Source organism: Tachysurus vachellii, chromosome 24 (genome assembly GCF_030014155.1).
Source record: "Tachysurus vachellii isolate PV-2020 chromosome 24, HZAU_Pvac_v1, whole genome shotgun sequence".
In the NCBI taxonomy this organism is placed as follows: domain Eukaryota; kingdom Metazoa; phylum Chordata; class Actinopteri; order Siluriformes; family Bagridae; genus Tachysurus; species Tachysurus vachellii.
The window spans coordinates 14,243,815-14,256,808 of record NC_083483.1 but is presented as its reverse complement, the minus strand read 5'-3'; the positions used below and the strand labels follow the sequence as shown (position 1 = coordinate 14,256,808).

General features: G+C 48.0%; 1 protein-coding gene across 3 annotated transcripts in view; it reads left to right on the top strand.

The window, feature by feature from the left end:
• Positions 1-12,994, top strand: part of usp34 (ubiquitin specific peptidase 34) — a 53,640-nt gene that overhangs the window by 26,199 nt on the left and 14,447 nt on the right. For all 3 annotated transcript variants that reach the window (XM_060859902.1, XM_060859901.1, XM_060859900.1), the window contains exons 22-52: positions 39-152; positions 308-407; positions 748-907; positions 1,105-1,231; positions 1,448-1,595; positions 1,858-1,958; positions 2,366-2,584; positions 2,704-2,829; positions 2,930-3,052; positions 3,161-3,244; positions 3,651-3,737; positions 4,209-4,409; positions 4,520-4,602; positions 4,731-4,771; positions 4,999-5,123; positions 5,603-5,755; positions 5,869-6,029; positions 6,121-6,425; positions 7,029-7,192; positions 7,294-7,359; positions 7,445-7,591; positions 7,821-7,877; positions 8,150-8,227; positions 8,331-8,425; positions 8,614-8,786; positions 9,973-10,123; positions 10,252-10,330; positions 10,422-10,475; positions 10,935-11,030; positions 12,069-12,133; positions 12,374-12,449. In XM_060859902.1, coding sequence (XP_060715885.1) covers positions 39-152; positions 308-407; positions 748-907; positions 1,105-1,231; positions 1,448-1,595; positions 1,858-1,958; positions 2,366-2,584; positions 2,704-2,829; positions 2,930-3,052; positions 3,161-3,244; positions 3,651-3,737; positions 4,209-4,409; positions 4,520-4,602; positions 4,731-4,771; positions 4,999-5,123; positions 5,603-5,755; positions 5,869-6,029; positions 6,121-6,425; positions 7,029-7,192; positions 7,294-7,359; positions 7,445-7,591; positions 7,821-7,877; positions 8,150-8,227; positions 8,331-8,425; positions 8,614-8,786; positions 9,973-10,123; positions 10,252-10,330; positions 10,422-10,475; positions 10,935-11,030; positions 12,069-12,133; positions 12,374-12,449 — 3,759 coding nt within the window. The remainder of the gene's footprint in view (positions 1-38; positions 153-307; positions 408-747; positions 908-1,104; positions 1,232-1,447; positions 1,596-1,857; positions 1,959-2,365; positions 2,585-2,703; positions 2,830-2,929; positions 3,053-3,160; positions 3,245-3,650; positions 3,738-4,208; positions 4,410-4,519; positions 4,603-4,730; positions 4,772-4,998; positions 5,124-5,602; positions 5,756-5,868; positions 6,030-6,120; positions 6,426-7,028; positions 7,193-7,293; positions 7,360-7,444; positions 7,592-7,820; positions 7,878-8,149; positions 8,228-8,330; positions 8,426-8,613; positions 8,787-9,972; positions 10,124-10,251; positions 10,331-10,421; positions 10,476-10,934; positions 11,031-12,068; positions 12,134-12,373; positions 12,450-12,994) is intronic.

The following is a 12,994-nucleotide window of genomic DNA, read 5'->3' as shown; positions in this document are numbered from 1 at the left end:
TATGTGTAATTGTGTGTGTGTGTGTGTGTGTGTGTTAGATGCCACAGCTGAAGCCCGAGACGATCAGTATGACGGGGCTCAATCTCTTCCAGCACCTCTGTAATTTGGCTCGTCTGGCCACCAGCGCCTACGACAGTAACTCCAACTGCGAGGTACACACCAGCACTCACACACACTCCTAACACACTACTCTACTGCACCGTTACACTCCTGCTGATGGTGTCAGGATGTGTTGAGTGAGTATGAACATTTATTTAATGAAAATCTATTATGGTTCATCGCTGGGTTTTTCTCCATCTTTTTGTAGTTGTGTGGTATGGATCAGTTATGGGGCATCGCTCTCAGAGCTCAGTCTGCAGACATCAGCCGAGCCGCCATCCAGTACATCAACTCCTACTATATCAACGGTTTGTTACAACACACACACACACACACACACACACACATGTAGATATCAGTCAGCCTCAGCTCATATACGCAGCACTCAGTCTTCAAAATGTGAAGTTATGTTTATTGTGTGTGTCTGTCTGTGTGTCTGTCTGTCTGTGTGTGTGTCTGTGTGTGTGTCTGTGTGTGTGTCTGTGTGTGTGTCTGTGTGTGTGTCTGTGTGTGTGTCTGTGTGTGTGTCTGTGTGTGTGTCTGTGTGTGTGTCTGTGTGTGTGTCTGTGTGTGTGTCTGTGTGTGTGTCTGTGTGTGTGTCTGTGTGTGTGTCTGTGTGTGTGTCTGTGTGTGTCTGTGTGTTTTCAGGTAAGACCGGTCTGGAGAAGGAGCAGGAGTTCATCAGTAAGTGTATGGAGAGTCTGATGATGGCGTCATCCAACCTGGAGAAAGACCCGCACTCCAGTCTGACCATCATCGAGAGGGGTCTGCTCATGCTCAAGACACACCTCGAGGCCTTCAGACGCAGGTATGTGCACGCGCACACACACACACACACACACACACACACACACACACTGTACCAACATGTACACGCATCTGAATTAAAACAACTTCTGTCGGCCTTTCCATTGTAAATAATACTGAAATGTGATCTATGGATGTAACTCTATTTCCTGGTGTGTGTGTTTGTGTCCGTGTGTGTGTGTGTGTGTGTGTGTGTAGGTTTGCGTATCACCTCCGACAGTGGCAGATCGAAGGTGCTGGAATCAGCAGTCACCTCAAAGCACTCAGTGATAAACAGTCCCTGCCCCTGCGCATCGTCTGCCAACCTGCTGGACTGCCGGACAAGGTGGACACACACACACACACACACACACACACACACACACACACACACACACACACACACACACACACACACACACACACCTTCAAAGCTTCTATACTGCTGAATCTGGTTGATCTGATGAGCCCAAGTGTGTATCATTTAACATTTTATTTACTAGACTGATAACTCGTGTGTGTGTGTGTGTGTGTGTGTGTGTGTGTGTGTGTGTGTGTGTAGATGACAATAGAGATGTACCCGAGTGATCAGGTAGCTGATCTGAGAGCTGAGGTGACTCACTGGTACGAGAATCTGCAGAAGGACCAGATCAGCCAGCAGGCCCAACTGCAGGAGTTCAACCAGAGCACAAGACAGCAGGAGTTTCCAGGTACACGTGTACACACACACACACACACACACACACACACACACACACACACACACACACACACACACACATACACACAGGCAACATACGGTACACACAGTTCTGAATCATGTAAAATCATGCATGTGAGCATCTGAAATTTATCACAGTGGTGTGTCTCTTATTGTTAAACCATCAAGTTGCAGAAGGGTGACCTTACCTGTGTGTGTGTGTGTGTGTGTGTGTGTGTGTGTGTGTGTGTGTGTGTGTGTGTGTGTTTTAGGTGGTCTAATGGGTCCAGTACGAATGATCTCATCAGGTCACGAGCTGACCACAGATTATGATGAGAAAACACTACATGAGCTTGGCTTTAAGGACATGCAGGTAAAAATGCGAGCACACACACACACACACACACACACATACTTGACCCTGTCTGAACCATTACAACATGCCACATATCTCTCTCCCCCCTCTCTCTCCCTCTCTCTCTCTTTTCTCCCTTTCATCCTCTCTCTCCCTCTCCCCCCTCACCGCTCTCGCTCTCTTTTCCTCTCTCTCTCTTGCTCTCGCTCTCTCTTCCTCTCTCGCGCTCTCTCTCTCTTCCCCTCTCTCTCTCTTCCCCTCTCTCTCTCTCTCTCTCTCTCTCTTCCCCTCTCTCTCTTCCCCTCTCTCTCTCTCTCTCTCTCTCTCTCTCTCTCTCTCTCTCTCTCTCTCTCTCTCTCTCTCTCTCTCTCTCTCTCTCTCTCTCTCTCTCTCTCTCTCTCTCTCTCTCTCTGTGTGTGTGTTAGATGGTGTTTGTGTCTCTGGGTGCTCCTCGGCGAGAGAGGAAGGGAGAGGGTGTACAGCTCCCAGCCTCCTGCTTACCTCCTCCTCAGAAGGAACACATCCCCATGCTGCTGCTCCTGCAGGAGCCCCATCTCACCACACTGTTCGACCTGCTGGAGATGCTCGCCTGCTTCAAAGCTCCTGGACCTGAGCGGCCCGAGCGCACACAGCATACCACTCAAGTAACGGGAACATATACACACACACACACACACACACACTGTCTATATAACACTCTCTCCCTGTATATCTGTCAATAATAACTTGTTTAATGTGTGTTCTGTGTCTCGGTCGTGTTCAGAGCGTACGCTGTGAGGATCTGCACCTGCATGCAGAGAATCTCTCCCGGCGTGTGTGGGAGCTGCTCATGCTCCTGCCCACGTGTCCCAACATGCTCCAAGCCTTTCAGAACATCTCGGACGACACGGTTGGTCACATGACCTGTCAGATCGTTGTTACATCAGATGTTTTGTTTAAGAAGATTGATGACTGAGAGGTGTGTGTGTGTGTGTGTGTGTGTGTGTTAGGGTTCTGATGGCCTTTGCTGGAAGGATCTGTTGAGGATAAAGTCGGCTCATAAACTGTTGTATGCTCTGGAAATCATTGAAGCTCTGGGAAAACCCAACCGCAGAATACACAGAGAGTCTACGGTATATATACACACACACACACACACACACACACACACACACACACACACATCTTTCACTCATGCACACTATAATTTCCAGGTTATTACATGTTTGTGTGTGTTACAGGGTAGTTACAGTGACCTGTACCCAGACTCAGATGACTCGAGTGAGGACCAGATTGAAAACAGCAAAAACTCATGGAGCTGCAAGGTCTCTCTCTCTCTCTCTCTCTCTCTCTCTCTCTCTCTCTCTCTCTCCCTCTCTCCCTCTCTCTCTCCCTCTCTCCCTCTCACCCTCCCTCCCTCTCTCTCTCTCTCTTCCCCCTCTCCCTCTCTCTCTCTCCCTCTCCCTCTCTCTCCCTCCCCCTCCCTCCCTCTCTCTCTCTCTTCCCCCTCTCCCTCTCTCTCTCTCTTCCCCCTCTCCCTCTCTCTCTCTCTCTCTCTCTCTCTCTCTCTTTGTGTTTTTCACACACACACTCACAATCACACAATCTTTTACATTTGAGATGATTGAAGATACTCATTAAACCTGTAAAAACTATAGATGTGCAGAAAGTTATTTGTGTGTGTGTGTGTGTGTGTGTGTGTGTTTTGTGTTTTACTCTCCATCTTTATAGTTTGTGGCATCTGGAGGACTTCAGTTGCTGCTGGAGATTTTCAACTCTGCAATTCTTGAGCCCAAGGAACAAGAGTCATGGACAGTGGTGAGACACACACTATCACACACACACACACACACACACATATATATGAATGTGTATATGTATGTATGTGTGTATATATATATGTATGTATGTGTATATATATATATACACACTCACACACACACACACACACACACATATATACACACACAAGAAGCAGATTCTATTTTGTAGTTTCCAGAATATTCTTGAACACAAATTAGTGACTTTTTCTCTCTCGCTCTTGTTCTCTCTCTTTTTCTCTCTCTCTCTCTCTCTCTATTGTTCTCTCGCTTTCTCTCTCGCTCTCTCATTCTCTCTCTCGCGCTCTCTTGTTCTCTCTCTCTCTCGTTCTCTCTCGTTCTCTCTCTCTCTCTCTCTCTCTCGCTCTATCATTCTCTCTCTCGCGCTCTCTTATTCTCTCTCTCGTTCTCTCTCGTTCTCTCTCTCTCTCTCTCTCTCTCTCTCTCTCTCTCTGTCTTTCTCTCTCAGTGGTTATTGGACTGCTTGGCATGTCTGCTGAAGCTGATCTGCCAGTTTGCGGTGGATCCTGCTGACCTGGACCTGGCGTACCATGACGTCTTTGCGTGGTCCGGGCTCACAGACACTCAGCGCAAAAGGGCGTGGCCCGGGAAGTCTCGCAAGAGCACCGGGGAACATGGGAAAGGTCTGCACATACCACGGCTTACTGAGGTACGACACTGTGGCAGAGTCACTTTATAACGTCACATAGTGGTATTATAATGCTTACAATAGTGTGTGTGTGTGTGTGTGTGTGTGTGTGTGTGTGTGTGTGTGTTTAGGTGTTCCTCAGTCTCGTCCAAGGTACCAGCATGATCCAGCGACTCATCAACGTGGCCTATACCTATGACAACCTGGCACACAGGTAAAAAAAGAAACACACCACACTGAGGGGACGTGTGCTGTCACTTACCTGCTTATATCAGTAAATCACTGTTTGTCTGATTGCACATAAAATCCCAAATGACATCATTTCCTTTTCCTGTTTCTCAGAGTATTAAAAGCACAGTCAGACCACCGATCTCGTCATGAAGGTGAGAACGTCGAGGCGTCGGCCGTTGAAAGCACAACCCCTACATCTAGTGCTGACTGTTATAGTCGTCGTCCCCCGTCCCCCCCGTCCCCCCCGAATAATTAATTGCTTGATTAATTTCCTCGTTAAATAAGTGTTCCATCATGACCTGTATGTTTCATGGGGCATGAACACGCGGGTCAGACTTTTAACTGATTACTCTGTGTGTGTGTGTGTGTGTGTGTTTAGTTACACACTACTCCATGTGGTTGTTGGTGAGTTGGGCGCACTGCTGCTCTATGGTGAAGTCCAGCCTCGCTGACAGTGACCATCTACACGACTGGCTGAAAAAACTCACCCTGCTGATCCCAGAGGTACAATGAGGGAGGGAGGGAGGGAGGGAGGGAGGGAAGGGCATATGGGGGGTGAAAGACGGGCCGATGAACGAGGGATAGAGGGAAAGACAGATCAGAGAGAGGGAGGGAGAGAAAATTTGACAGACAGAAGGGAAAAATGGAGAGAGGGGCAGACAGATTAGAGAGAGAGAGAGAGAGAGACATATAATGTGTCACGCAAATCACTGTTTATTTACTCGTTATTTTAGTCATTTAACCATCTGCATTGTCTCATTTAGATGGAGTTTGTGCACTCATTCATACTATAATTCTCTCTCTCTTTTTTATCTCTCTCTCTATCTCTGTTTCTCTCTCTTTCTCTTTTTCCTTCTTACTCTCTCTCACTTTCTCTCTCTTGCTCTCTCTTTCTCTCTCTCTCTCTCTCTCTCTCTCTCTCTCTCTCTCTCTCTCTCTTACACTCTCTCTCCCTCCCTCCCTCCCTCCCTCCCTCCCTCCAGATGGCAGTTCGTCACGAGGCGTGTAATGGACTGTATAAACTGTCTCTCTCTGGGCTGGAGGGAGGGGAGTCCATTAACAGATCCTTTTTGCTGCTGGCTGCGTCAACGCTGCTTAAATTCCTACCGGATGCGCAGGCTCTCAAACCGCTCAGAGTGAGACACACACACACACACACACACACACCATCCTTACATACTGTGTCACCAGTGCCCATTGAGTTATAATTGATCCCTTTGTGTGTGTGTGTGTGTGTGTTCACATGCAGGTGGAGGAGTATGAAGAGGAGGCAGTTTTGCGCTCTGGCTGTAAGGAATATTTTTGGCTGCTGTGCAAGCTCATCGATAACATCCACGTTAAAGACGCCAGTCAGACCACGCTGCTGGACCTGGACGCTCTCGCTCGACACCTTGCAGACTGCATACGCAGGTATTTTCTCAACCGCTGTTTGTTTTTCCGTCGCACTTTTTTTTTTAACGTCAGCTTATCGGCCTTCCTCTTGTCCCCTCTTCACCCTCAGCCGTGAGATTCTGGATCAGCAGGACGGGGTCGCCGAGGACGACGGTTTGACAGGGCTGCTGCGTTTGGCCACCAGTGTGCTGAAGCACAAGCCTGCGTTCAAGTTTTCACGTGAGGGTCAGGAGTTTCTGCGTGACGTCCACGACGTGCTCTTCTTACTGCCCAGCCTCACCGATCGCCTGCAGCCCAAGTGTAAGAGCCACGCGGCCCGCGCCGCCGCCTACGACCTGCTCACTGAGATGCTTAAGGGTTCTGTGGAAAACTACAGACTGCTGCACAACTGGGTCATGGCTCAGCACATGCAGGGTAACACACACACACACACACACACACACACACACACACACTTAATTTATAAATATTTGCTATTTATTTATAGACTTTCACTTGGTGACCTGATCAAGGGCCCTTCTTTAGCCCAATAAGGACTTTTTCCTTGTTACCCCTCCAAGGGCCCTTGTGTTACACCAATAAGGTTCATTACCGTATTACCCCAATACGGTCCTTTGTGTTCTTACCTTAATAATTTCCTTCACCTTGTTACCCCAGTAAGGCTTTTGACTTTGTTACTCCTCCAAGGTCACTAAGGTCCCTCGCATTCTTATCCCAACAAGGTCCCTTAACTCTTTACCCCACTAAGGTCCTTAGCCTTGTTACCCCACCGAGGTATCTCGCCTCATTACCCAACTACGGTCCTTCTCCTTGTTACCCTATGGCCCCTTGTGTTGTTATCCCACCAGGGTCATCATAAGTTCTCTCGTATCTCATACTTGATGAGGGGCAACTGTGCCTCGTGCTTCCCTTCTAGATTTGCCCTCTGTTACCCTTCGGATTAGCCTCTTTCTTCTGCATCACTATACGTTTTAGGTTTCCTTGCTTTTTATGTTTCTTCTTCATGTCACTTGGCAGCTTCTCACGCGCCGTATAAGTGGGACTACTGGCCTCACGACGACGTCCGAGCCGAATGTCGCTTTGTGGGTTTGACCAATCTGGGTGCTACGTGTTACCTGGCGTCGACCATCCAGCAGCTGTACATGATCCCGGAGGCCAGGCAGGCGGTGTTTACAGCCAAAGTGAGCACACACACTCGTATCATTCTCATATTAAATACCTAAACACAAGCAGAAAGATGACTGACAGTGTTCACACTTTCCTCTGCCTGGTCTGTGCTCAGTACTCAGAGGAGATGAAGCATAAGACAACACTACTGGAGCTGCAGAAGATGTTCACGTATCTCATGGTAAAGTCCTCAGAGAACCTTCTCTTCACTGCTCTGTGTTGCATCACAGATTTAGCAAATTGGGTTTTTTTTGTTTTTTGTGTAGGAGAGCGAGAGGAAGGCGTATAACCCGAGACCTTTCTGCAAAACCTACACCATGGACAAGCAGCCTCTAAACACCGGAGAGCAGAAGGACATGACCGAGTTCTTCACAGACCTCATCACCAAGATCGAGGAGATGTCTCCTGACCTGGTCAGTGTGTGTGTGTGTTAAGTTAAGGGCTACTTTTAGCCAAACCTACGCTAACACACCCTGGAACACAAAGTTTATTTTCTACCACTTTGAGAGAACTTTCACCAATAAAGACCATCTGCATTGCAGTAGATGGCGAAACAGCGAGGCTCGTAGTCCAACACACACCATGTGGCTGTGATTTATGAAGCGTGATCAGTGTGTGTTCTTTGTGTCTTCTCTCTCGTAGAAAAATACGGTCAAGACGCTGTTCGGTGGCGTCATTACCAACAACGTGGTCTCACTGGTCAGTAAACACTGAACATTATCAGCTCAAAAAAAAATAATCATTACAGTTTTACTACACCATCAACGAGGCTTTCTGAGACGAGCGCATGACGGACACCTGCTTTAGTTTTGTGTCCGTCGTTAAATGTTAAGATAATTGTTCTGAGAAGGGTTTCTTTTTCTACATTAAGTGACAAGATGAACAACAGATGTGGAACATTTCAAGTAGTTTTGAAATAGTATTGAACCGTGTGTGTGTGTGTGTGTGTGTGTGTGTGTGTGTGTGTGTAGGACTGTGATCATGTGAGTCAGACCGCAGAGGAGTTCTACACTGTCAGGTGTCAGGTGGCCGACATGAAGAACATCTACGTGAGTGACTCCTAGATACACACTTTTCTACACTAAGCTTTTCCTACTTTATCACATCATTTTGTGTGTGTGTGTGTGTGTGTGTGTGTGTGTGTGTGTGTAGGAGTCTCTGGATGAGGTGACCATTAAAGACACGCTAGAAGGGGACAACATGTACACGTGTTCTCAGTGTGGGAAGAAAGTCCGTGCTGAGAAACGGTGCGTTTCTCCCTCTTTCTTTCTTTCTCTCCCAACGGCCCCCCCCCCCCCCCCCCCCCCCCCCCCGGCCTGATTATGATTTCTTTGATCTCATCTTTTAAAGAAAAACATTTGTGAGCTTTTCTAACTCATCACCTTAAACGTAGGCTTTGTTTATTTGTTTGATTATTTTTTGTTTTCATCTGCAGGGCGTGTTTTAAAAAGCTGCCCCGGATCCTGAGCTTCAACACCATGCGCTACACGTTCAACATGGTGACGATGATGAAGGAGAAGGTGAACACGCACTTCTCCTTCCCTCTTCGGCTCGACATGACGCCCTACACGGAAGACTTCCTCATGGCCAAGGGTGACAGGAAAGAGGGTACGTTTTACTAGTGCTCCACTCGCCCCTTCTCTCGCTTCTCTACTCGTCTCTCCACTCGCCCCGTCACTCGTCTCTCCACTCGCCCCTTCTCTCACCCCTTTACTCATCTCTCCGCTCATCCCTCTACTCGTCTCTCCACTCGCCCCGTCACTCGTCTCTCCACTCGCCCCTTCTCTCACCCCTTTACTCGTCTCTCCGCTCATCCCTCTACTCGTCTCTCCACTTGCCCCTTCTCTCGCCCCTCTACTCGTCTCTCCACTCGCCCCTTCTCTCACCCCTTTACTCGTCTCTCCGCTCATCCCTCTACTCGTCTCTCCACTCGCCCCTTCTCTCGCCCCTTTACTTCTCTCCACTCGCCCCTTCTCTCGCCCCTCTACTCGTCTCTCCACTCGCCCCTTCTCTCGCCCCTTTACTTGTCTCTCCACTCGCCCCTTCTCTCGCCCCTTCACTCGTCCCTCTGCTCAACCCTCCACTTACACCTTCACTCGTCCCTCCACTCGTCCCTTTACTGGTGTCTCAGTTGCACCTTTACTCGTCCCTCCACTTGTCCCTTTACTGGTGTCTCACTCGCCCCTTTACTGGTGTCTCACTCACACCTTTACTCGTCCCTTTACTGGTGTCTCACTCGCCCCTTTACTCGTCCCTTTACTGATGTCTCACTCGCCCCTTTACTCGTCCCTTTACTGGTGTCTCACTCGCCCCTTTACTCGTCCCTTTACTGGTGTCTCACTCACACCTTTACTCGTCCCTCTGCTCGTCCCTTTACTGGTGTCTCACTCGCCCCTTTACTCGTCCCTTTACTGGTGTCTCACTCACACCTTTACTCGTCCCTCTGCTCGTCCCTTTACTGGTGTCTCACTCGCCCCTTTACTCGTCCCTTTACTGGTGTCTCACTCACACCTTTACTCGTCCCTCTGCTCGTCCCTTTACTGGTGTCTCACTCGCCCCTTTACTCGTCCCTTTACTGGTGTCTCACTCACACCTTTACTCGTCCCTCTGCTTGTCCCTTTACTGGTGTCTCACTCGCCCCTTTACTGGTGTCTCACTCGCCCCTTTACTCTTTAATCCACTCGTCCCTCCACCCCCCCCAACAGTCCTTGTGTGAGTTGCTGCTGTAGAGATGATGTGATCATGTTCCTTGTGTTCGGTCAGGATTAAAACTTCTCGTCTCGTTCACCGTCAGGTTTCCGTGACGACGGCGAAGGTAAGGAGGTGGAGAGTTACGAATATGACCTCATTGGCGTGACCGTGCACACGGGCACAGCAGACGGAGGCCATTACTACAGCTTCATCCGGGACATCGTCAACCCCCATGCTTACCGCAACAACAAGTGGTGAGGAAGAACGGGACTCGCGGGGGCGTGGCTAACACTCGCGGGGGCGTGGCTAACAGCCAACGTTAGCGTGTTGACTTCAATAACGTCGTGATTGTAAACATTTAATTTCTTTATATTTATCTCAGGTACCTGTTTAACGATGCCGAGGTGAAGCCCTTTGATTCGGCTCAGCTTGCGTCCGAATGTTTCGGAGGAGAAATGACGGTAAACTCTCGCCGGCTTTGTAAACAAATTTTGTTGTGCTGTAAATGTTGCTGCTTGTGACGCTGAGTCAACTTCCTTTCTTCCTTCCCAGACAAAGACGTACGACTCCGTCACGGACAAGTTCATGGACTTTTCTTTTGAAAAGGTGAGTCCACGTCTTTTATCCTGTCATAAACATCACCTACGTTACTTACGGTCACTTTCAGTCATAACCATTTCATACAGCGGAGTGCAAAAGTTTGTGCACCCTCGGGTTAGCGCGTTCCCCTCTCTTCCTTTCTGCTTCACGTCGATAAACCTGAAGGTGAAATAAATACTGACTGTAACGTGACGTCTCTTCGTTATCTTCTAAATCATCTCTGTCATGATGTTCGCTTCAGTTTCTGCTTTCACTTGTATTTTTTTTTTTGCATATGAAAGGAAGTGATATTTATTTATTGTTTTTGGGTTAAATATTTATTTTTAAACATAGTTTTGATCGTTTCAGTACATGCTTCAGTTCAGGACCTTCTCACAGTCAGCATGGATTATTATTATTTTAATGTATTTATTTTTGGTCAGTATTTGATTTTATGACACAAACTTTAAAACTCTTTGCTCTCAGACACACAGTGCCTACATGTTGTTCTATAAGCGCGTGGAACCAGAGGAGGAGAACGGGAAGGACTTCAGCTTCGATGTTTCTCCTGACCTACTGGAGGTACACACACACGCACACACACACCACACACACATAAATACACACAACACACACCCACACACACACACCACACACACACACACCACACACACACACACATGCTCACATACATTCACACTCACACACACACCACACACACACACACACTCACATACATTCACACACACAACACACACACCACACACACCACACCACACACGCACATGCTCACATACATTCACACTCACACACACACCACACATACCACACACACACCACACGCGCACATGCTCACATACATTCACACTCACACACACACCACACATACACACACACACACACACACACACACACACATACACACACTCACATACATTCACACACACACCACACATAAATACATACACACACACAAATACACACACTCACATACATTCACACACACCATACATACATACACACACACACACAAACATAAATCCGCACACCTACATACATACACACACACACAACACACACACCACACACACCACACCACACACGCACATGCTCACATACATTCACACTCACACACACACCACACATACCACACACACACCACACGCGCACATGCTCACATACATTCACACTCACACACACACCACACATACACACACACACACACACACACACACACACATACACACACTCACATACATTCACACACACACCACACATAAATACATACACACACACAAATACACACACTCACATACATTCACACACACCATACATACACACACACACAAACATAAATACGCACACCTACATACACACGCACACACACATACACACCACACACACACAAATACACACACACACAAATACACACACAGCTACATACACAAGCACACACACATAAATACACACACATACATACATACACACACGCTCACACATACATACACACATACATACACACACACACACACAAATCACTGACTGTATGTTCAGAAGCTGTTTCATATTTCCTGTGTTTGCGTGTGTGTGTGTTTGCGTGTGTGTTTGCGTGTCACACAGTGGATCTGGCACGACAACATGCAGTTTCTTCAGGACAAGAACATTTTCGAGCACACCTACTTCGGGTGAGTTCTACATTCAAGGACAAGAGCGTGTTTCTCTTAAAGGGTCCTGATTGGATTTATAGACTGCAGACTGTAGACACTGAACTCCAGACTTTTATCTTCTCACACCAGCTCTTGTTTAGTTAAGAAATAACAGCTTGGGTTTCTGCTGAACCAGAAGCTGCCAGAAGCCATTTTATTTTCTGTGCCTCTGGTTTTCGTGTCTTCTTCTGCTTTAAATGTGTGTGTGTTTGTGTGCAGGTTCATGTGGCAGCTGTGCAGCAGCATCCCCAGCACTTTACCTGACCCCAAAGCTGTCTCACTGATGACTGCCAAGGTAATCATACACACACACACACACACACTCTAACACACACACACTCACTCTCACACACACACATATTCAAACTCACACACATGCGCACATGCACTCACACACACACTCACTCTCTCTCACACACACACCCATACTCACACTCACACACACACACACACACACTCCCATACTCACACACACACACGCACACACACATATCCATACACACACACACGCACACCCATACTCACACACGCACACACGCACACACACTCACTCGCGCGCACACACATACACACTCACTCTCACACACACACACATATTCAAACTCACACACATGCGCACATGCACTCACACACACACTCACTCTCTCTCACACACACACCCATACTCACAGTCACACACACACACACACTCCCATACTCACACACACACGCACACACACATATCCATACACACACACACACGCACACACACACACACGCACACACTCTCACACGCACGCTCACACAGACACACGCACACACTCACGCACACACACGTGCTCTCTCTCACACACACACACA